At 37.6% G+C, this 26560-nt stretch overlaps 1 protein-coding gene across 1 annotated transcript; it reads left to right on the top strand.

Moving 5' to 3' along the window:
* Positions 1-693: 693 nt before the first annotated feature.
* Positions 694-26199, top strand: slc2a11l (solute carrier family 2 member 11, like). The gene is made up of 12 exons (XM_022681133.2): positions 694-793; positions 895-993; positions 2387-2547; positions 8337-8461; positions 9407-9536; positions 10732-10880; positions 12815-13011; positions 15140-15250; positions 16642-16743; positions 22727-22802; positions 23994-24121; positions 25004-26199. The coding sequence occupies exons 1-12, from the start codon at positions 770-772 to the stop codon at positions 25220-25222; spliced, it is 1521 nt and encodes a 506-aa protein (XP_022536854.2). The 5' UTR covers positions 694-769; the 3' UTR covers positions 25223-26199.
* The last annotated feature ends 361 nt before the right edge of the window (positions 26200-26560 follow it).

The raw sequence follows: 26560 nt of genomic DNA, 5'->3' as shown, positions 1-26560 counted from the left end.
GGTAGTGGTGAATAATCAATATTTCATCCATTAATAATTAGTACATATAGGTTTGTCACAATTTTTTTTTTTTTTTTGTGGACGATATATTGTCCGAGAAATTGTTGCGATACAAGATATTATTGTCATTTTAAAACCATTTAAATGGCACTGACATATTGATAATAGAATAAAATAACAAAGCAACTTTAGTTATACAGGTATCAATGTGCGCATGTGAGGTGTTTCAGGGATAGATTCATTGTCGTTACAAAAACAAAATGAATTTAAGCAATGTGGCTTGTAATGTGAATGTAGCCTGAGTGGGCGGGGCTAAGCTACTGTTTCACTGGATGTAAATGTGTTTATTGGCTGGTTCATGATCTATTCTGATGGACAGTAGCTCTTAAGGAGTATTATGTGTAACACAACATTTAAGAAACAAAAAAGACATGATGTCCACTGTAATAGATGTAGAGCCTAAAAGCAGAAATTAACAGGCTTTCCAACAGCATAAAATTTAGCAACAAGTTACAATAAAGAAGTACCAAAATCTACCAAACACAAACTTCCTTACTTTTTGAGCTATTCTAGTATGTTGTAGAATCACGCAATCGGATGCAATCACATATAGTATAAACTTTGCTCAGGGTTGCCTGTTCTCACCCAAAGTTCAAGCGTTTCTAAGTAAGTTATATTTCAACATGTTCAGTTAGACATTCAGAGACTCACTGGATCACCAGGCCTTCGGTGAGGAAATCACAGCACGTACCAGACCACAGCAGCGGCCATGACGCACGCCTTCACTCTACTGGTAGGACTACAGTTATTACTGTTTTATTATATTAAACACCTGATTTATCAGTGAGTAAGTGGTGAGCGATAAGGTGATTGGTTGATGTATGTTGTGTTCAGCTGGGGAGTCCTGTACTGGTGGCGGTGGTTTTAATCGCTGGAATTGGAGGAACTTTCCAGTACGGATTCAACATCTCTGTCCTCACCTCACCATCAGTTGTGAGTAAGAAGACTGTGGTTTTATTCATATTTTTAGTGCTTTAATTTTGGATATACTGGGGTTTGGTGCTGTAAGAGGAATTAAATCAGCAGATTATTAAAAAAAATAAATTTAATGCATCGTAAAAAAAATAAGACTTCCTGAATGATGTAGACAAAATGGGATATGATCCTTATATTATTTCATAAATGTTTATATTAAAAAAAAAACGTTTGCTACGATTTTAGGCAATTGCTTATGCTTATTCTGTTGGTTCATATGACAAAATGCCACAAACTAGGCCTGTCATGATAATTACATACAATTTCATACAATAGATAACAGAAAAAGTAATAATAAAATAATACAATTAAATTATTTTTTGTACTTTCTATTTAAAAACAGTGTCAAACATTCAGTAGAAACAAAAAAAAAAGAAATATGTAAACTGTTAATAACAAGATAAGATTTTTGATATCTTTTTATGAAAAATAATATGAATATACATAAATAAATAATACACAACAACATAAATAACTGTCCAATTTCAAGACAGACTACTGCTATGGTCACCATGTTGTTTGTTGAAGTTTTAAAAATGATAGTTATATCATGTACGACAAGATATGGCACACCCATAATGTGTGTGTATATGTACTAGTGCATCTCAAAAAAATTGAATTTCATTGAAACGTTATTGAAACGTTATTTCAGTAATTCAGTTCAAAATGTAAATTTCATGTATTGTATAGATGTATCACACACAGAGTGATCTATTTTAAGCAATTATTTATTTTATTGTTGATGATTATAGCTTACAGCCAAAAAAAAAAAAAAAATCAATGTCTCAGAAAATTAGAATATTATATAATAAGACCAATTTGTACTTTTGGCAGTGTGCCAAGTCCTGGTGGAAAATGAAATCCTCATCGTTATGAAAGTTGTCAGTAGCAGAGGGAAGCTGTAAGATATGAAGTGCTGTAAGATTTTGTGGGAAAACAAAACTGCACTGACTTTAGACTTGATAATAAAACACAGTGGATCAACACCAGCAGATGACATGTCTCTCCAAACCATCACTGATTGGTGGAAACTCTCCACTCTTCCTCCAGACTCTCCAGACCCTTGATTTACAAATGAAATGTAAAATTTACTGATGATCAGTGATGGCCAAAAGTACCAATTGGTCTTATATATTATTCAAATTTTCTGAGACACTGATTTTTGTTTTTTTATTGACTGTAAGCCATAATCATCAACAATAAAAGAAATAAACGCTTAAAATACATCACTCTGTGTGTTATACATCTATATACATAATATATGAGTTTCGCATTTTGAACTGACGTAACGTCAAACCCTTACAAAAAACACAGCTGCAGTTTTGCTTTAATCTTGTTTTTTTTTTGTCAGTATATTAAAGAGCTGGTGAACAGGACGTGTGTTGAGAGGTATGGTCAGTCTCTGGAAGCCTGGGAGCTGTCCCTCATCTGGTCCTTCACAGTCTCCATGTACTGCATCGGGGGGCTGTTTGGCTCTCTTGGGGCCGGACACCTCGCTGCTGCTTATGGGAGGTAGGAACTTATAACTGCACTGTCGAATAGAATGTTTAGAGGTTTTTGAAAACCGTACTGAATGTCCCAGACAAGCTTCTTTATTATTGTATCTTTATCTTCACCTGTCAGATCTTCTCTAATTCTTCTATTCTCTGCTGAAACTGAGACTTAGTCCAATCTTGTTAATCTGAGCTAAAGGCTAAAGCTGTTGCCATGTTGGTCTGGGTATGGAGGAGGTTCTACAGGTTCTGTATGGATTCTGCAGCACATTTACACACAGATGTTGCTACAGCTGGACCTGTAGATCCTGTAGCTCTATACTTGTAGGTTGAAGCTGAAGCTCCTATTGGAGTCTCAGCTGCTCCCATAAATGCTGGATTAGACTGGGCATGACAAGAAAGTGTGGGTGAGCATTATCCTGCTGAAAATATGTCTTTTGAAAGTCATGCCATGAGAGGCAGCAACACATGGGCAAAGTCTTGGTGTCTTTGAGTGCATCGTACAGGCATCTCTATCAGTCAGCAATCTCTCACCAGGAGGAACACTGCACAAACGAAGTTCCTAGAGACTTTAAATAGGGTAGTGGTGAATAATCAATATTTGAATCATTAATAATTAGTACACTTAGGCTTGTCACAATAACATTTTTTGTGGATGATATTCTTCAAGAAATTGTTGCGATGCTAGATATTGTCATTTTAAAACTGTTTAAATGTTACTGTCATAATGATAATAGAGCAAAATAGCAAAGCACAAAGCAACTTTACCCTTTTAAAGACAACTTTTTATTTTTCCATAGTTTGTAAAATATATACTTTTTCCTTTACTTACTTTAGAATTCCACACTGTGTGTATGGAGTCGCAGTTATTGAAGCACTGATTGGTCGTTTAACATGACTGGCTAAAATACTGTTCACTGTTATATATGTGAACAAACATACAAATAAATAAATAAACACACAATAGACCATGGGTTGCCAATAGGTGGCCCGCAAGCATGAAACATCTGGCCCGTGAGGTTGTTTGAACCATAATGAAAAAAAATTAAACAAAACACTTCTCTGGCGAACTTTAGTTTACATTCCTCCCCCTGTCTCTCTCTGTCGCGTTCGGCGAGTCTTTAGTTTCCTTCTGTTCTTGTTTTTCCGCCCGTTATTGGGCTTCCTATCTCCTTATAAGGCCTTTTTTTCCCGGTCGGGTGCCAATTCACTAGCCGGGACATTGGTAGTGTTTTGGACCGCAATCTTGACGTCAGGGGTTCGATCCTGCGTGTGGAGCAGTGTGTTCATTTATTTATTTGGAAAATATCTAATTGCCAACCCCTGCAATAGGCCATTTTATCAGCATTACCACATATTATTGAGGTCATGTCCATTTATTGTATGATTAATCCAAAATGTTACTATGTATTTTGACTTTTTTCTCAGTTTTCTTTTTTCCTTGTTTTTGTCTGTTTCCATTTTTTTCCAGTATTTTTAAAGACACACAGATTCAGATTCATCCCTTCCAAAATAAACATGAATGGGAGCTGCATCAGATAAATTTAGTTTCCTATTGGTGAGAAATGTTGATTTAAGTGAGCCGGAGCTGCAGGGATAGTTTATCAGTCAGGATAAAGGCAGGCTGAGTGCTGCTGATGGGGCTAATGATTAAGTTAAGGCTGTTAATGTGTGAACCCCTCACTCCGGGATTAGGTTCTGCTGCAGTCCGGTCGTTTCTATCGGACGAGGGTGGATCAATAGCGATTGATTGACTTCAGGTAATTCAATGAGTGACTTATTGATTTCTGGGGAAACTCTGTGGCATTTAATTGCAGAATTGACTGGAATATATTCTGAGTGACAAAGCAGAACGTCCAGCAGGTGCCGGACCTTTAACTCGACGGGCAGAATTTGGCTGAGCTGAGCATTTTTTTCTTCTGGACAGTTTTAGTGTCTCCAGAGCTGATGTGTGTCTGTGCTTTTGGGTCAGTGCTTCTGTCTATATGTCTTTGAAAGAGGTCTACATTATTTAGGTTCTTGGTTCTGGTTCTTGAGTTTTATGGGACCAAATACAGTCTGTTTGTTACCCAACCAAATAAAATCAATGGAAAAGATCATTTCTTCTAGCCCACCATTAGGAATTCTATTATTATATTAGCGTTTAGCCAATGGCTACAAACTGGACCTCTTGTGTTTATTGTTAAATAAAAAAATGGTATATTAAGCTTCTAAAATACACTTCATATGTGTAATCTGAAGCTTGCAACATACTTTACTATATATCGTCGCTGTCCTATCGAAAACACTTTTGTCGATTTTTAGTTTACTACATAATTTGAACAGACAAACTGTCCCTCACACTGAGCCAAAATGTCTTGATGAATGGAGAAATAGAAACTCTTCAAAATGACTTGAAATTTTTACACTGACTTCCCTTGAAACTTTCCTGTACAAGGTTTTTTCTCTCTCCTGTAAAGTTGCTGTTTCAGAGATGAGTGTTTTTCATTGGACAGCGAAGATATGTATGTATATACATGTGATCTTGTACGTAGTTTGTTTGTACAGTGACATAGAGTACCTAGTACCTACAGAACTAGTCTGACTCAAAACATTATTGGCTGATTACTTACTTCTTAAATAATATTACAGGTCAATTTGATTTGTGTTGGGCTTCAACTCTGTTTTGGCTGCATCTGTCAAAATACTAAAACTTTCTTCTTAACTATGTTCTAAATATAAAGGTAAATAGTACTTTATTTAGAATAGTAATTTAATTAGAACTTCTCTTTTAGGAATCCATTCAGTTAAAGCAGCACAATGTGAGAATTGGCATGTCTTGCACCTTGGCTCCCCATGTGGTCAGAATGAGCCTCTTCTAAAGGACACACTTTACACGTGCATTTGTTGACAAGCTGAGAGGTGCATAGTTTTAAGCACTTCACCAAAGCTGCCTACTTAGCACAGTTTATGGTGTGCTGGGGCCAAAACAGCAACTAAACAGTATTCTAAAGCTAATATTTAAGGTTAAAATGCCACAAAATGCTCCTTTAAGGTTATTACAGCTTAATTCTCTATGTTGCCATCTTCATGTAAAGTAAGCCAGATAAGACTGTAGCATCATAGATCTTTAACACACTTTACATACAGCCAATCACAATAGGTGCTTTTGCATTGTTGCAGCAACACAAGTTTACTTGTAATATTAGTTTTGATTGGTCTGTGATTGCTAAGGTGGGCGGGGCACTCATGGGAAGCATACCAGAGAAATGTACGGTAAGTCAGCATGATATAACAAATTTCAGTCATCACTAATAAGAATAACAAAGCAATTCTAAGTAAGTTCAACAGCAGAGGAAAATGTTTCCAAATTATATTTTGACATTTTTATTATTCTTTATTTGGCCAATTTTATCTGAACGTTGTATCGTTGCTCTAAAAGGAACCCACGGTTACTCTAACTCTCACTGTTCTGCATTAATTATCCTTTTTTTTTTACATTTTCTAAACTGATAATTACTTAAGGGACCATGTTCATTTTTAAAAAATATTATTAGATCTCATACAAATCTCATTTTGAGGTCTTATAAGTTATTTTCCAAAGGTGTCCCATTATAGCTATACTACACGTAAAATAAATTGTTGTGATAAAAGATTAAAACCATAATGATAAAATATAAAAACAAAGCAGTTTTTATCATATTTTGTGAAATATATACTTTTTTCTTCTTCTCTTACTTTAGAAATCCACACTGTGTGTATGGAGTGGCAGTTATTGAAGCACTGATTGGTCGTTTAGCATGACTGGCTAAAATACTGTTCACTGTTATACAGTATATGTTGAACAAACATACAAATAAACACACAATAGACCATTATATCACCGTTATCACATATTACTGAGGTCATGTCCATTTATTGTATAAGTCTATAATGTAATGTTTTTCCTTAGTTAAGCCTTCCTTGTGTTTGTCTTTATTTTATACATATTTTTTTGTAAAAAAGTCATTTTAGCTACTGGCCCATTTTATCTGAACGTCATTATGTCGCTGCTCAAAAAGGAACCTACTGTTATTCTAACTCTCATTATTCCAAATCAATTACGCTTTTTATTTTTTTTTAAACTAACCAGGGCCGCCGCTCTGCATACGCAGACAACGCAGCCAGCGTTAGGCCTCAACCATTTTGCAGTTGCAGGGAGCCAAATTGACTGAGAATGAAATGTGTTGAAATTATGACATTATTAAATTTAAAACCCAATGTGAATTATTTATGATACGCTCATCTTTTTTGTCTTTAAACGTTGCATGGGGCACCTACTCCACTACTTAAAAGCGGCACGTTATTATTTTTGTGCATAATATAATGCCCCCACCCCTATTGCCTGAAATGGCACGGCTCGGTTTGCTCTGTTGGTTGTTGCCAGATGTCACATTGTCCAGTCAAATAAATAATCAAAAAATGCATGGAGGCGCTAAATCTTGCGCATGTTTAACCATTTTTAAAGTGTATGTGGCCATTCTATACAAAAACTCGTCCAGTGCAATATTTGTGTAAGTTAAAAACTTAAAATAAAATAAACAAATAGGATGAAAATCGTAACTTATCTGGCAACCTTAGTCCTAACTAAAGTAGCAACGCTACTTGAGTTTGGCAGGAGACAAGTTCACAGCGCGAAGTTGCTACTAAATGGTAATTCAACTATGAAGCGACGGTTTGAGTCTGGAGCTGAAAAGAAGAAGAAAAAGAAGCAGAAAGATGAGGCCCATGCATCCCTTTCTGGTGAGTAACTTCGATGATAAAGGTTTAAATAGTTTTGATTACTTCATGTTCAGTGGTGTTGCCTGAGCTAGTTACGTTGGCTTTGCTGATTTAGTAGCTTTAAACGCTTAACTAGAAACTAATCTGGGTATTGCAAGGCATGTGGCACGTTTGCAAATAGTAGTAGTGTAGTTTGAAGATTTTTAGTGACTGATTAATAAACAGAGTAGCCTACCTATTGACTAATGCCGTCAGTGCACTATCCAAATGGTCTGTATGACAGCAGGATCAGACAGCTCTATAGATTTTGACAGGCTGATATAAATACACCACGAATATAAACGATAATTTCATAACCTTTAAGGCTGGCTTGTGTAAATGACGTGTCCACTGCTTAAAATAGACATGCATTTGTTGTTCATTGTATTTATTTTATTATCATGAAGTCTTTATCATATTATTATCATGATGTCTTTATTTATTTGCATAATTATTTGTTCATAGCTCATTTTGTTTGGAATCGACAGCATTTTTATTTAAGTAATTTCTAATGCTGGTGTTAAGAAAGTTATTTATTATTTATACATTATAAATAGTACTCTTGTGCTGTTCTTCACGGTTATTGGCCTTACTTATAACGTTGTAAATATTCACAGTTACATGTGTAATTTTAATAAATAGTAAAATTTTGAGTAAACCTTTTGTGTTTGTGTGTGTGTGTGTTTTTTTTTTTTTTTGCGGGGGGCGGGCTCGGCTCCCTGACAAGTTATGCTTAGGGCCTCCAAAACCTTAGCAGCGGCCCTGAAACTAACAATCACTTAAGAAAACCCTGATCATTTACAAAAATGTTATTAGATCTCATACAAATCTCATTTGGTGGTCTTATAAGTTATTTTCCAAAAGTGTCCCATTATAGCTGACTGCACCTGATATAAACTCAGATTTTCTGCTCCAGGTGAGAGCGGTGATTCAGTGTAATGTAACTGTCTCAGCAGTCCGTGCTCATCTCTAAACCCTGCAGGGAGTCAGTGCTGAGATTCAGCAGCTCCTCCTGTTCTCTCTAATTAGGAAGAGATGTCTTCTGCTGAACAACGTGGTGGCCATCTGTGGAGCCGTGCTGATGCTGCTGAGTAAAACTGCCCAGTCCTTCGAGATGATCATGGCGGCGCGATTCATCTACGGCATCAACGCAGGTCTGCTGCTCAGAGATACGTTAGCTGGATACGGGAAAATCACACTGTAGACGTAGATGTGGGAGGGATTTTAAGACTAAAGAAGATACAATCTGGCGTGCGTGTGTGTGTGTTTGTGTGTTTTGTTTCGTTTTCTGAGCTTGAGGTTTACTATATATATTTGGAAAGTTCTTATTACATATAGATACTTACTTAAATATATACATATTATGTATAGATACTTATCTACAATACAAATAGAAAGGGGTTCATTATTAATAAAATGTAAGAACGTAACATTAATATTAAACATTATTACGCATAGATATTATGTGACATTGTACATACATTAAATATACTGCATCATTATATACTGCGTGGGGCATTATATGTATAAATATTTATAAACCTATAACACATATGGGATTATTGTAACATACATTTACTTACATACATATATTATTGCATATATATATATATATATATATATATATATATATATATATATATATATATATATATATATATATATATATTCCAAATTGAAAACCTCTGGAATATAATCAAGAGGAAGCTGGATGATCACAAGCCATCAAACCAAACGGAACTGCTTAAATCTTTGCACAAGGAGTAAAGGCATAACGTTATCCAAAAGCAGTGTGTAAGACTGGTGGAGGAGAACATGATGCCAAGATGCATGAAAACTGTGAATAAAAAACAGGGTTATTCCATCAAATATTGTTATGGGATATAATACATATATATGCAATACTTAAGGACCATACTGTTATAGTTACATACATGTAGGCAATCTGATTAAATACTGTATAAGTACTTTATAGGTGTTTGTAAAGTATAATACAGTATAAGTATTGATGCGAAATACAATATACACTGTATTAATACTTGCGCATATAAATAGTGTGACACATTAAAGGTCATATGGGATCCTGTGTTTCTGTGCAGGTGTGGCTCTGACTATCCACACCATGTATGTGTTGGAGTGTACCCCCAAGAGGCTGCGGGGGATGGTTGGGGTTTCGATCGCTGGCTTCGTTTCTTTGGGCAAGTTTTTTGGTCAGCTGCTCGGCATCAGGTGGGTGAGGAGACTGACACCAGCAAAGATTATTTCAAGAGCAATGGGAGTTGCCTCACAGTCTGAGGGAGATTATCTTTAAGGGTGGTGATCATTTAAAGTGGCGCCAACCTTTTTTAGGCTCAGTAAAAGGAAAGACTGCTGCAACGCTCATGTATTTGTCGAACATTGGGTAAAGTAAGGTAACGAGATCTACAAGGGTTAAACAATGAAACTGAAACATATGTCATTTTAATGTGGGAGGATTCATGGCTAAATTGGAGCAGCCTGGTGGCCAATCTTCATTAATTGCACATTATTGCACCAGTAGGAGCAGAGTGTGAAGGTTCAATTAGCAGGGTAAGAGCACAGTTTTGCTCAAAATATTGCAATGCACACAATATTATGGGTGATATTCCAGAGTTCAAAAGAGGACAAATTGTTGGTGCACGTCTTGCTGGCGCATCTGTGACCAAGAAAGCAAGTCTTTGTGATGTATCAAGAGCCACGGTATCCAGGGTAATGTCAGCATACCACCAAGAAGGACCAACCACATCCAACAGGATTAACTGTGGATGCTGTAAGAGGAAGCTGTCTGAAAGGGATGTTCGGGTGCTAACCTGGATTGCATCCAAAAAACATAAAACCACGGCTGCTCAAATCACGGCAGAATTCAATGTGCAACTCAACTCTCCTGTTTCCACCAGAACTGTCCGTCACCACAATACATTATTGTGGTCTAAAACCAGGTGTTTCAGTTTCATTGTCCAACCCCTGTATATATCCAGTATTCAGGAGCACATATTTATAGCTGTGTGACTGATGATGTGGATAGACAGAATGTAATTGACGCTATGCATAAAATATGATTGTAAAACGCTATATTTATAATTATTTATTTATCTATTTTTGCTTGTGGGTTTTTCTCTCTTTATATATATTATTTGTACCTTCTGATCTGTATCTTGTAGTTGGTATGGTCAGGTCATTTGGTTTTTTTTTGCTTAAAAACTGAGTAAAATGTATTTACAAAAATAAATAAATATGCAAGGTCAGAAACGACCCCAGGGTAACTTCTAAGCAGCTGAAGGCCCCTTTCACATTGAATAATTTTAATATCTTTAACATCATTGTTTGGTATATCTGGTGTATCTCTATCTAAAAGTTTTGACAGATCGTTTATAATGTGTGTGTGTGTGTGTATGTTTGTTTATAGTGAGGTAATGGGGACAGAAGACCGCTGGCCCTTCTTACTGGCGTTCAGTGGGGTTGTTGGTTTTCTGCAGTTGGCCACTCTGCCCTTCCTCCCGGAGTCTCCTCGCTATCTGCTGCTTGAGCGCGGGGACAGACAGGGCTGTGAGAAGGGTGAGAAACACACACTACATATTATTATATTTCATTTATATTTACAGCATTTAGCTTATGCTCTTATCCAGAGCGACATTCAAGGTTATTCTATTAAAGAGTTGGACCAATATAGTGTTAGAAGTCTTACCCAGGGACTCTTATTGGTGTTGCACAGCCTGGAAATTGAACCCCAGTCTCCCATATGATGTGGTGGCTCAATAAGCAGGTAGTGGTGTTATCCACTGCGCCACACCAACACTTGGGAGATGCTCTGCTGTTCCAGTGGTCCAAACGTAACAGTCTAACCCTGGTAAAAGAAAAGTGCATTTAAGTATATTTTTTAAAAGTATACTGAACATAAAAAAGTACATACTTTCAACATAAAAATGAATATGTACTTAAATACATAAAAAATGTCCTATTTTGGAACAACTTATGGCAACTTAAGTATATTTCAATTGTAATTATGCAATATTTAAATATAACATAAAAGCATTAGGTTGGGCTTTTGAGTGCTTTTTCTTATAACTTCTGCAAACTGAAGGTGATTTAAGTATGTGCTTTTTTTAAACATCATTTTTCTTACATTTGGAGTATATTGTAAATGTACTACTTTACATTTTGATGCACATATTGTGTATCTTATATTGTGTCTTAATGCTACTGGAGAAAAAACTACGCTAAAGTGCACATTAATCAGTGTTTAATGTCACTACATATATTTCCTATCAACACAATGTATAATTTAAAGCATGCTGCTTAAAAATACATTTCATGGAAATGCAGAGAAAGTATATTTAAATAGATTTTTTTTATTGAGTATATTAAATTTGAAAATGTAGTTTTAGTATTCCTTACCTAATTTGAACATACATTTAATGCTCTTAAGTATACTTACTTTTCCTTTTCCACAAGAGAACTCTAACCCTTCTCTGACTCAGAGAACCGACCAGTTACTATTACTTTCTGGGTAACAAAGATCCCTGAACTTTTCATTTTAGCTTAATTTATGTGCGGTCTTAATGTTTTGGCTCATAATTCTAAGTACGGTATAAGAAAACAGTACAAATAGTTTCATAGCACACAAAACTGTGTATAGTTGAGGGTACCCGCGGGTTCTTAAAAAGTCTTAAAATGTCTTAAATTTAGTTTTACATATTCAAGCTCAAAAAATGTCTTAAAATGTCTGGAATTTTAAGAGAGGAGGCATTAAATTATACCTGAGGCAAAGTGAATAGCCATGCAGAGCGTTTATTTTAGGAGTATTTAAATGTAGTGGCACTGAACATTTTATTTTTTTGTTCTTCTTTTTTCTCACTACTATTTTTTTAACTGAAGCTAATTATAATGTACATAGGCATGTAAATAGTTTATTAATTGATGTGCCTTTCAAGCCAATTAAAATGTCTAACAATTTAAATAATTTTTTTTTCAGCTCATTCTTATATTGCTGTTATTCTTATACATACTGTTGTTTTTGCGCTCCCGACTTTTGACATTGATGTGACGCCATATAAGTAATTAAAAGGCTGTTTTGTTGAGTTCTCTTAACAGTGCACTTTTGTTTGTTTGATTATATTGATAGGAAGTCAGTATTTTTTCAATTCAGTAAAACTTTTTGTATATTATCACTTTTTGGCCACATTAGTGGTATTATTTTTTTACTTGTAAGAGGAATTAAAAAGGTATTAAATGTCATTAAATTTGAGCTTGAGATTTAAAATGTGCAGATACCCTGATTGTTATTGTGTTTTTGGGTATATCTCTGTGAGGTGAGGTCTCTTAAGGACCCCAGGGTAACTTCTAAGCAACTAAAGGCCTCTCTCTAATATTGGCTAATGTCAATATTTGTCTTGCAGTTCAAAATTGTTGTGTTGGTTGCAGAATATTTGGTGCATCCCTATCTAAAACTTTTGACAGGTAGTGTATAATGTATGTGTGTGTGTGTGTAGCACTGCAGCAGCTGCTGGGGCCGGGTGGAGGCCTGAGTGTGGAGGCGGAGGTGGAGGACATGCAGGCGGAGCACTTGGCTCTTCGGGGGGTGAAGAGTCACAGTGTGTTGGAGCTGCTGACGTCTCGCTCCGTCCGCTGGCAGCTGCTCACCATCATCATCACCTTCACCACCCTGCAACTGTGTGGCATCAACGCTGTGAGTCATATATATATATATATATATTTATATACACACACACACACCAGCACAACACCCACCACTGCTAGAATATGTATTGTTTTAATAAGGAGGAGAATAGCATCTCTTTATTCCCACTCCAGATCAGAACGCTATGATGCCAGATCCCCCTAGATTCTTCATTACAGGAACTTTAACACTCCATTGTTATGTTAATGAGGTCCCACAACAAGCTCAGCTTGTCAACAAATGCATGTGTACAGCTGTCCATGAGGGGAAGCTCAATAGTTTTTTTTTTTTAAGATTTGTTTTTATAGCAGTGGAGTAAAAGTGAATTACATTCCACACAGGTACCTAGCCTCTAAGGTGACATCATGTAAAAGAAATTATAAAAATGCGTGGGAACAAGATCCTAAGGCAGGGGTCGGCAATTAAGTTTGGCCGTGGGCCAGATATTTTCCAAGCCATTATGTATTGGGCCACAAAAAAAATCAGTTTTGTAAAATGAAGTGTAATGGGATGGAGTGCTACAGACTAGAAGCTCTCCAGACCAGAGGGTTGTTGAACCCAATTGCAGAATAAATAAATAAATAAACACACAGATCGAACCCGGGCCGTCAGGGTTGAGATGCAATACACTACCGCTGCCCCGGCTAGTGAATTGGGACATCCGGGAAAAAAAACGCCCTTATAAGGAGATATGGAGCCCAAGAACGGGCGGAAAAATGAAAACAGGCGGAAAGTAAAGTCACGTTGAGCGAGATAGAGAGAGAGAGACAAAAGCTCACCAGAGAAGCATTTTGTTTATTTATTTATTATTAATTTTTTTATTATCCTTCATTATAGATCAAACGACCTCATGGGCCAGAGTTTTCATGCTTGCGGGCCATATCTGGCCTGCGGGCTGTCTATTGTCGACCCCTGTCTTAAGGTGTGGGAATGAGGTAATTAATGGCTTTATAAACAAATTCATTAAGGCGTGACCACAACTTATTAAAGTGTGGCAACTAGTTAATTAAAGCCTAGCCATTAATGCATGGCCAAAAGGTCCTTCAGTTTCACAGCTAACAAAGCGAGCAGCTCTCAGGGGTTTGTGCACAATATGACTGTCTAAGGAAGGTAAACTGGTCTGCATACTGTCTGCGTTTGAACCAATCAGCTTTTAGTATATAAAATAAAGTGTATTTTACTTATAATTACACCCTAATTCATTCAGAGATTAAAATAAAAAGAAACCAGTTCACTTTCCATTTTCTTACTAAAGATAATTCTTGGATTAAAAGAGCTTTGGTGTAATATTGAGTTTCTTCATGGGTATTCATTTACAGAAAAGCAAACTTTATTATTCTCCAGCTAGATTTAATTAACACGTTCTCACGGCTTAATAAAACGTAGCCATACCTTAATTATATGGTTCCCATGCCTTAATTATATCGTTCCCATGCCTAACTTATATCCTTCTCACACCTTACTTGTATCGTTCCCACAATAAGGTTTGGCCACGCACTATTTTTTATATGTCGCTTAAGCAGGAGCATAGCAACGACTTCATACTATTATAAGAAGCACAATTCACTATTTCAATATATAATCCAGGGGTGTCCAAACTACGGCCCGTGGGCCATTTTCGGCACATTTCCTGTTTTGAAGTAGATGAAGATAATACCTCAAGTTAAATGTGTAAAGAATAGTAATCAAGAACATTTATTATTATAAGAAGAATATTTAATTATTTGTTTTTATTACATAGAGTATGTTGCCCGTGAGTGCACATATATTTAGAAGAGTTTGGACACCCCTGATATATAATCATTTCTAAAGCATGTTTGTCTCTGCTGTAATGTTGGAATCAGGTCACCACACAACTTTTTAAAGCTTTTCTTCAGGCTGCAGGAGGAGAATTGAGTTATTATATAATTAATACAGGCTTGTTCATTTTTGGCAGCAAACAGAAAATCCATTAAATCTAAGATCATCAAATATTCATTCTGTTATATCAGGAATTTGGGTCTTATCACAGTTTGTTTTTCAGAGTTTAATATTTGAGAAAGAGCTGTCTCGTTCACCTCTGATATTTAAAGTGTGAAACCTGCTCTCTCTCTCTCTCTCTCTCTCTCTCTCTTTCTGTGTGTGTGTGTGTGTGTAGGTGTATCTGTATTCGTTCGATGTTTTCCGGGCTGCTGGTATTCCCGACTACAACTTGCGGTACGCAGCTCTAGGGACGGGACTGTGTGAAATCTGCACCACCGTCGCCTGTGTGAGCTTTCACTTTTATTATACACATTTACAGTATCTCACAAAAGAGAGTGCACCCCTAAAATTGCTGTGAATATTTTATTATATCTTAACAACACTGAAGATAATTTGATAATTGCTTGTATCAGTGCAAATTTGCTGTGTCTTTAAAAGAATCCAACAAACAACCATTGTATCTAAACCACTGCAAACTAAACTAAGTACAAAGTACTTTAGTAAGTAAAAATGGGCAAATTGTGCCAAATTAGTCATTTTCCTTCCAAGGTATCATGTGACTTGTTAGTGTTATGAGATATTTGGTGTGAATGAGGAACAGGGCAGTTAAATTTAGGGTTTTAGGTACAATTCTCTCATACTGACCATAGTAAGTTCAACGTGGCACCTCATGGCAAAGAACTCTCTTGGCGCTTTTCCATCAAAAGAAGTCTGGTTCTTGAACCAGTTCTATTCTGGCTTATAAAAAACTGTGGTGCTTTTTTTTTGGCCTTTTACCTTGTTATTTCATTTCTTTCTTTCTTTTATTTCTTATATATTTTTTTTACCTAATATTATTATTATTTATTTTAGTTCTGTCATTTACTTTTTTTTATAGTTGTGGTTATTTTAGTCCTTTATTTCTTTAATTGTGTTTATATATTTTTTTATTCTACGAAATTATCTCTTTGTTTTATTGCTCTACATTTTAGCCTGTTTGCATATCCTTTTATTTTGACTCCTTTTATTTTTTCTTAATTAAATCCTACATTGTTTGCTGTTTTTTTTTATTTACTTTTTATAATTGATCAATCAACAGAGGGCACTGCACAGCGTCCATGAACAGAAGCGGTCACGGTTCTAGTATTCTTTCGTTTCCTGCTTCGAAAGAATGTTCCTGGTTCCGAAACCTACGTATGTTGGTGGAAACGCGGTGAACTGGTTCAAAATTAGGTTTGCAAACCAGAACAGTGCTGGTTCCCGTTGCGCTGTCTGAGGATCTGAAAAAAAATATTGTTACTCTACATAAACATAGCCTAAGATATAAGAATTAAGATTGCCTAAACTATGAAACTCAGCTGCATTTAGTGTCATTTCAAGGTCAAGAGGTTGAAGAAGTGGGAGGTAGGAAGATCACTGAGGGAACCATGAATGCCAACATGTACTGTGACATGCTGAAGCAGATCCTCCTGCATTTAGAAACTGGACCACAGGGCTTTATTCCAACATAATAAGGACCCCAAACACACCTCCAAGATGACCACTGCCTTGCTAAAGAAACTGAAGATAAGGCTGATGGACTGGCCCAGCACGTCTTAAGTCTAAACCCTATGGAGCATCTGTGGGGCATCCTCAAACGGAAGCTATGTGACGTCTCTCTCTGTCTGTCTTTCTGTCTGCCTGTCTGTGTGTATTTAGGGAATTATGATTGAGAGCTCAGGGAAAAGAGTGCTGTTGATTAGGGGGTATCTAGGTATGGCTGCTGCACTACTCATCCTGACCATCACACTCTACCTGCAGGTCAGTTACACACTCTTTACACTCCTCACACTCTTTACACTCCACACACTCTTCACACTCCTCACCCTCTTTACACTCCTCACACTCTTTACACTCCTCACACTCTTTACACTCCACACACTCTTCACACTCCTCACACTCTTTACACTCCTCACACTCTTTATACTCCTTACACTCTTTACACTCCTCACACTCTTTACACTCCTCACACTCTTCACACACCTCACACTCTTTACACTCCTCACACTCTTTACACTCCTCACACTCTTTATACTCCTCACACTCTTTACACTCCTCACACTCTTTATACTCCTCACACTCTTTATACTCCTCACACTCTTTATACTCCTCACACTCTTTACACTCCTCACACTCTTCACACTCCTCACACTCTTTACACTCTTTATACTCCTTACACTCTTTACACTCCTCACACTCTTTACACTCTTTATACTCCTTACACTCTTTACACTCCTCACACTTTTTACACTCCACACACTCTTCACACACCTCACACTCTTTACACTCCTCACACTCTTTATACTCCTCACACTCTTTATACTCCTTACACTCTTTACACTCCTCACACTTTTTACACTCCACACACTCTTCACACACCTCACACTCTTTATACTCCTCACACTCTTTATACTCCTCACACTCTTTATACTCCTTACACTCTTTACACTCCTCACACTTTTTACACACCTCACACTTTTTACACTCCTCACACTCTTTATACTCCTCACACTCTTTATACTCCTTACACTCTTTATACACCTCACACTTTTTACACTCCTCACACTCTTTACACTCCTCACACTCTTTATACACCTCACACTTTTTACACTCCTCACACTCTTTACACTCCTCACACTCTTTATACTCCTCACACTCTTTACACTCCTCACACTCTTCACACTCTTTATACACCTCACACTCTTTACACTCCTCACACTCTTTACACTCCTCACACTCTTTATACTCCTCACACTCTTTATACTCCTTACACTCTTTACACTCCACACACTCTTCACACTCCTCACACTCTTTACACTCCTCACACTCTTTATACTCCTTACACTCTTTACACTCCTCACACTCTTTACACTCCTCACACTCTTCACACACCTCACACTCTTTACACTCCTCACACTCTTTACACTCCTCACACTCTTCACACACCTCACACTCTTTACACTCCTCACACTCTTCACACTCCTCACACTCTTTACACTCTTTATACTCCTTACACTCTTTACACTCCTCACACTTTTTACACTCCACACACTCTTCACACACCTCACACTCTTTACACTCCTCACACTCTTTATACTCCTCACACTCTTTATACTCCTTACACTCTTTACACTCCTCACACTTTTTACACTCCACACACTCTTCACACACCTCACACTCTTTACACTCCTCACACTCTTTATACTCCTCACACTCTTTATACTCCTTACACACTTTACACTCCTCACACTCTTTATACTCCTCACACTCTTTATACTCCTTACACTCTTTACACTCCTCACACTTTTTACACTCCTCACACTCTTTATACTCCTTACACTCTTTACACTCCTCACACTGTTTACACACCTCACACTTTTTACACTCCTCACACTCTTTATACTCCTCACACTCTTTATACTCCTTACACTCTTTATACACCTCACACTTTTTACACTCCTCACACTCTTTACACTCCTCACACTCTTTATACACCTCACACTTTTTACACTCCTCACACTCTTTACACTCCTCACACTCTTTATACTCCTCACACTCTTTACACTCCTCACACTCTTCACACTCTTTATACACCTCACACTCTTTACACTCCTCACACTCTTTACACTCCTCACACTCTTTATACTCCTCACACTCTTTATACTCCTTACACACTTTACACTCCTCACACTTTTTACACTCCTCACACTCTTTATACTCCTCACACTCTTTATACTCCTCACACTCTTTATACTCCTTACACTCTTTACACTCCTCACACTTTTTACACTCCTCACACTCTTTATACTCCTTACACTCTTTACACTCCTCACACTTTTTACACACCTCACACTTTTTACACTCCTCACACTCTTTATACTCCTCACACTCTTTATACTCCTTACACACTTTACACTCCTCACACTTTTTACACTCCTCACACTCTTTATACTCCTCACACTCTTTATACTCCTCACACTCTTTATACTCCTTACACTCTTTACACTCCTCACACTTTTTACACTCCTCACACTCTTTATACTCCTTACACTCTTTACACTCCTCACACTTTTTACACACCTCACACTTTTTACACTCCTCACACTCTTTATACTCCTCACACTCTTTATACTCCTTACACTCTTTATACACCTCACACTTTTTACACTCCTCACACTCTTTACACTCCTCACACTCTTTATACACCTCACACTTTTACACTCCTCACACTCTTTACACTCCTCACACTCTTTATACTCCTCACACTCTTTACACTCCTCACACTCTTCACACTCTTTATACACCTCACACTCTTTACACTCCTCACACTCTTTACACTCCTCACACTCTTTACACTCCTCACACTCTTCACACTCTTTATACACCTCACACTCTTTACACTCCTCACACTCTTCACACTCCTCACACTCTTTATACAGCTCACACTTTTTACACTCCTCACACTCTTTACACTCCTCACACTCTTCACACTCCTCACACTCTTTATACTCCTTACACTCTTTACACTCCTCACACTCTTTACACTCCTCACACTCTTCACACACCTCACACTCTTTACACTCCTCACACTCTTTACACTCCTCACACTCTTTATACTCCTCACACTCTTTACACTCCTCACACTCTTTATACTCCTCACACTCTTTATACTCCTCACACTCTTTATACTCCTCACACTCTTCACACTCCTCACACTCTTTACACTCTTTATACTCCTTACACTCTTTACACTCCTCACACTTTTTACACTCCACACACTCTTCACACACCTCACACTCTTTACACTCCTCACACTCTTTATACTCCTCACACTCTTTATACTCCTTACACTCTTTACACTCCTCACACTTTTTACACTCCACACACTCTTCACACACCTCACACTCTTTACACTCCTCACACTCTTTATACTCCTCACACTCTTTATACTCCTCACACTCTTTATACTCCTCACACTCTTTATACTCCTTACACTCTTTACACTCCTCACACTTTTTACACACCTCACACTTTTTACACTCCTCACACTCTTTATACTCCTCACACTCTTTATACTCCTTACACTCTTTATACACCTCACACTTTTTACACTCCTCACACTCTTTACACTCCTCACACTCTTTATACACCTCACACTTTTTACACTCCTCACACTCTTTACACTCCTCACACTCTTTATACTCCTCACACTCTTTACACTCCTCACACTCTTCACACTCTTTATACACCTCACACTCTTTACACTCCTCACACTCTTTACACTCCTCACACTCTTTATACTCCTCACACTCTTTATACTCCTTACACTCTTTACACTCCACACACTCTTCACACTCCTCACACTCTTTACACTCCTCACACTCTTTATACTCCTTACACTCTTTACACTCCTCACACTCTTTACACTCCTCACACTCTTCACACACCTCACACTCTTTACACTCCTCACACTCTTTACACTCCTCACACTCTTCACACACCTCACACTCTTTACACTCCTCACACTCTTCACACTCCTCACACTCTTTACACTCTTTATACTCCTTACACTCTTTACACTCCTCACACTTTTTACACTCCACACACTCTTCACACACCTCACACTCTTTACACTCCTCACACTCTTTATACTCCTCACACTCTTTATACTCCTTACACTCTTTACACTCCTCACACTTTTTACACTCCACACACTCTTCACACACCTCACACTCTTTACACTCCTCACACTCTTTATACTCCTCACACTCTTTATACTCCTTACACACTTTACACTCCTCACACTCTTTATACTCCTCACACTCTTTATACTCCTCACACTCTTTATACTCCTTACACTCTTTACACTCCTCACACTTTTTACACTCCTCACACTCTTTATACTCCTTACACTCTTTACACTCCTCACACTTTTACACACCTCACACTTTTTACACTCCTCACACTCTTTATACTCCTCACACTCTTTATACTCCTTACACTCTTTATACACCTCACACTTTTTACACTCCTCACACTCTTTACACTCCTCACACTCTTTATACACCTCACACTTTTTACACTCCTCACACTCTTTACACTCCTCACACTCTTTATACTCCTCACACTCTTTACACTCCTCACACTCTTCACACTCTTTATACACCTCACACTCTTTACACTCCTCACACTCTTTACACTCCTCACACTCTTTATACTCCTCACACTCTTTATACTCCTTACACACTTTACACTCCTCACACTTTTTACACTCCTCACACTCTTTATACTCCTCACACTCTTTATACTCCTCACACTCTTTATACTCCTTACACTCTTTACACTCCTCACACTTTTTACACTCCTCACACTCTTTATACTCCTTACACTCTTTACACTCCTCACACTTTTTACACACCTCACACTTTTTACACTCCTCACACTCTTTATACTCCTCACACTCTTTATACTCCTTACACTCTTTATACACCTCACACTTTTTACACTCCTCACACTCTTTACACTCCTCACACTCTTTATACACCTCACACTTTTTACACTCCTCACACTCTTTACACTCCTCACACTCTTTATACTCCTCACACTCTTTACACTCCTCACACTCTTCACACTCTTTATACACCTCACACTCTTTACACTCCTCACACTCTTTACACTCCTCACACTCTTCACACTCTTTATACACCTCACACTCTTTACACTCCTCACACTCTTCACACTCCTCACACTCTTTATACAGCTCACACTTTTTACACTCCTCACACTCTTTACACTCCTCACACTCTTCACACTCCTCACACTCTTTATACACCTCACACTCTTTATACACCTCACACTTTTTACACTCCTCACACTCTTCACACTCCTCACACTCTTTATACACCTCACACTTTTTACACTCCTCACACTCTTTACACTCCTCACACTCTTTACACTCCTCACACTCTTTATACACCTCACACTTTTTACACTCCTCACACTCTTTACACTCCTCACACTCTTTACACTCCTCACACTCTTATACACCTCACACTTTTTACACTCCTCACACTCTTTACACTCCTCACACTCTTTATACTCCTCACACTCTTTACACTCCTCACACTCTTCACACTCTTTATACACCTCACACTCTTTACACTCCTCACACTCTTTACACTCCTCACACTCTTCACACTCTTTATACACCTCACACTTTTTACACTCCTCACACTCTTTACACTCCTCACACTCTTTACACTCCTCACACTCTTCACACTCCTCACACTCTTTATACACCTCACACTTTTTCCACTCCTCACACTCTTCACCCTCCTCACACTCTTTATACACCTCACACTTTTTACACTCCTCACACTCTTTACACTCCTCACACTCTTTATACACCTCACACTCTTTACACTCCTCACACTCTTCACACTCCTCACACTCTTTATACAGCTCACACTTTTTACACTCCTCACACTCTTTACACTCCTCACACTCTTCACACTCCTCACACTCTTTATACACCTCACACTCTTTATACACCTCACACTTTTTACACTCCTCACACTCTTTACACTCCTCACACTCTTTATACACCTCACTCTCTTCACACGGTTACAGAAATTATTCTTCATGGAAACAAAAGTGTTTTTTGTATGGCAATGCTGGAACTTCTTGTATAAATCATATTTGGGTTGGCTTTGTTTGTGTGTTTGATGTTTGTTTGATCTTGTAGACGTATGTGTCGTGGATGCCGTACTGCAGCATGGTCCTCATCTTCACCTTCATCTTCTTCTTCTCCAGCGGGCCAGGTGAGCTCACCGCTGCAGTAATTATCCTGTAATTATCCTATAATTACTGTAATTCAGGAATGATTACTGTAATTAGTATTCACTCCCGGGTATTACTGTTTTCTCTGTTTGTACTGTGTTTACAATCTTTCTCTCCCTCTCAATCTTTCTCTGTATCTCTCTCTTCCTCTCTATTTTTCTCTCTTTGTCTCTCTCTCTATATATATACCTCTCTCCTTCTCTCTTTTTCACTCTCCCGCTCTCTCCCCTTTTTTTTTCCTTCTTTCTTTCATTATTTCTTTATTTTTTTTTACTTTTTTCTCTCTCTTCTGTCTTGCCTTCTCTTTCTTTCGTTCATTGTTTATTTTTTCTCCCTCTCTTTCTCTCTTTGTCTCTCTTCCTCTCTCCATGTATCTCCCCTGTCTCTCTCTCTTACCTGGCCTTACTTCTTTACTCCCACCCTCTCTGTCCCATTCTTTAATTTACTCTCTCTCTCTCTCTTTCTCTATATATCTCTACCTCTCTCTTTGACTCTCTCTCCCTCTTTCACTTTCTCTCTTCTTCTTTCTGTCTTTTTTCTACCTCTCTTCCTCTCTTGCCTTCTTTCTTTCTTTTTATCCCTTTCTCTCTCTCTCTCTCCCTCTCTGTCTCTTTATTGCTCCCCATCTTTATTTCTTTCATTCTTTTTTTTTTCGCTTTTTCTACTTCTCTATCTGCCTTTTCTCTCTTACACTCTCCCTCTTTTCCTCTCTCCATGTACTCCTCTCTCTCTCTTTCTTGGCCTTACTCTTTTATTCCCACCCTCTCCCTATTTCTGTCCAATTATTTCATTCTCTCTCTCTCTCTCTCTCTCTCTCTCTCTCTCTCTCTCTCCTTCTCTCTATACATCTCCCTCTCTCTTGGACTCTCTCTCCCTCTTTCACTTTCTCTCTTCTTCTTTCTTTCTTCTTTTTTTCTTTCTTTTTCTCCCTTTCTCTCTCTCTCCCTCTGTCTCTTTATCTCTCCCCTTCTTTATTTATTTTTTAATTCTTTTTTCCCCTTTATCTCCCTCTCTTTCTCCCTTTTCTCTCTCACTCTCTCTTTGTCTCTCCCTCTTTTCCTCTCTATGTACTCCTCTCTCTCTTACCTGGCCTTACTCTTTTACTCCCATCCTCTCCCTATTTCTGTCCCATTCTTTCATTCACTCTCTCTTTCTCTCTCTCTCTCTCTCAGCCGGTGTGACAGCGCCCCTCCCTGGTGAGATTTTTTCACAGTCCTATAAGGGGGCGGGGTTTGTGGTGGCGTGTACGCTGAACTGGGCGGGGCTTTTCTTCGTGGGGATGGTGTTTCCCCTTATCGTGGTGAGTTCTGAATGTTCACTGATGGTGAAAGTTATTATCAGGATAAATTACATCATACTGCTGTTTCTGCGGAGATGAGGGGTGTGGTCAGATTTAGAACAACAACAGCCAGTGTACCACAACTGGGTCAGCTGACCAGTAACCAGTAGGTGATTGGCTGGCAGTTTTTAAACCATTATCTTTTATCTTTATTCTCTGTCTGTAGAGCTCTAGAATATTCCGAAGGTTTTCATTTTGTTCAAATAAAAGAAACTCATCATTTTTAAGTGGTCTCTTATTTTGTGTAATATATTTACATATTGTATAATATCATTATTTTTATATGTACATTTATTAATACCAAGTTTCTTGTTATTATTTTTAAAGTGTACACATTAATTAGTCATTCTTTTTACATAAAAAATATTTATTTATGTTTTTTTTAAGTTTTCAAAACATGTATGTAAATAGAAAAAATATTTATTTAATATTATACATTTTTAACATCCCTGCAGACATACAGCACAATATGACTTGAATTAGTTTATACATTTTGTAAAATAAATTAACAAAAAAATAATTTTGTAAAATTAATTAACAAAAAAGATTAAAAAAAAACAATTTAATCATGTAATTAAAAATGTCATTATTTTGTATAAATTATTCTGCCTGTTCACTTATTCTGCTTAACACTGAAAGTGCTTTTTTGCCATTTTTCCCCCACAATTTTTGTTTGTATAATAATTAGATCCCATGTGTTTTTGTGGTGAAAATAGAATAAAACTTTCTCATGATGTTACATTTGTGTAACATCGCTAACCCTTAAGTGGTATATACAGTGGTATATGTGCTTTTTTTGTCCCGGTGTTCTAATAATGTTTTCTGATCTATTTTTATTCCCAGGAGCATCTTGAGTATTTTTGCTTCCTCATCTTCTTCTTCTTCTGCTTCTGCTCGGGGGTGTTTGTGTGGTACGCCGTTCCAGAGACACGGAACCGGAGCGCCATAGAGATCAGCGCCGAGTTCGACCGAATGCACAGCAAAGGAAAAACAGCCCCAGAGAGCAAAACCAACACTATATACTTAACCCACACTCAGACAGGACAGGCCACCAAACTGTGATTTAGATTACTTTAAGGGCGATACCACAGCAACCACTAAACAAGACCATAGCAGCCACCTTTCAGTACCATAGAACCCATCTATCAACCACTAAGCAACACCATAGCAACCCCCTGGAATACCAAAGCAACCACTAAGCAATACCATAGCAACCCCCTGGAAAACCAAAGCAACCACTAAACAACACAATAGAAACCACCTGGAAAACCAAATTAAACACTAAGCAACACCATAACATTAACCTAGAATAATGCAGCAACCATTAAGCAACACCATAGCAACCACCTAAAAAACCAAAGCAACCACTAAGCAACACTATAGCAACCACCTGGAAAACAAAAGCAACCACTTAGTAACACCATAACAGACACGATTCAGTACTATAGAGCTTATCCATTGACTACTTAATAACACAATAACATTAACCTGGAATACCACAGCAACCACTAAGCAACACCATAGCAACCACCTGGAAAATGAAAGCAACCACTTAGGAACACCATAACAGACACGATTCAGTACTACTGAGCCTATCCATTAACTGCTTAGTAACACAATAACATTAACCTGGAATACCACAGCAACCACTAAGCAACACCATAGCAACCCCCTGGAATTCCAAATCAATCACTAAGCAGCACCAAAGCAACCACCTGGAAAACCAAAGCAACCACTTTGCAACACCAAAGCATATGATAGTGTCCACTGCTCTGTAGCATCTACCTAGTAACTTTATATAGATTAACTGACAACTACTAAATACCTTTGTAGCAAACATCTCCCAACACAAGAGCAAAGACCTAAAATACCATGGCAACCACATAGCAACACCGTAACAACCTCTTAATAAAAAACATTTTACCCAAGAGACCACAAAGCAGCAGCCTAGCAACTGCCATCATTCTGTGATTTCTTGAGGACATACACTTTTCAAATCTGTTTTCGCTGTTGAATAAAAATCCATACGTATATTTTTACTGCAGTTTTGCTGGTGTTTTTTTATATACTTCTAAAAAAATCTGAAAAACTACATATAGTTATGTACACTCTAAAAAACAGAGGTACGATATGAGTACTTTTTTGTACTCGAAGGTACATTCTTTATAATTGTACCCTCAAAGGTACAATATTGGTCTTTACAGGGTCAGATTTGTTCCCTCTGAAGTACAAAGTCATTTCTAACAGCAATAAGTACAGATTTGTACCATTTAACCAGCCAAAAGGTACATTCAGTATTCTGCATCACTGTACTAATGAACAGTATATATTTAAATTTAAATTACTCTTTTAAGTACAAATCTGTACTTATATTTCTTAGAGTGTACAGTATATTGTGTG

Source organism: Astyanax mexicanus, chromosome 20 (genome assembly GCF_023375975.1).
Source record: "Astyanax mexicanus isolate ESR-SI-001 chromosome 20, AstMex3_surface, whole genome shotgun sequence".
Classification (NCBI taxonomy): domain Eukaryota; kingdom Metazoa; phylum Chordata; class Actinopteri; order Characiformes; family Acestrorhamphidae; genus Astyanax; species Astyanax mexicanus.
This window is presented reverse-complemented; position numbering and strand designations above follow the sequence as displayed.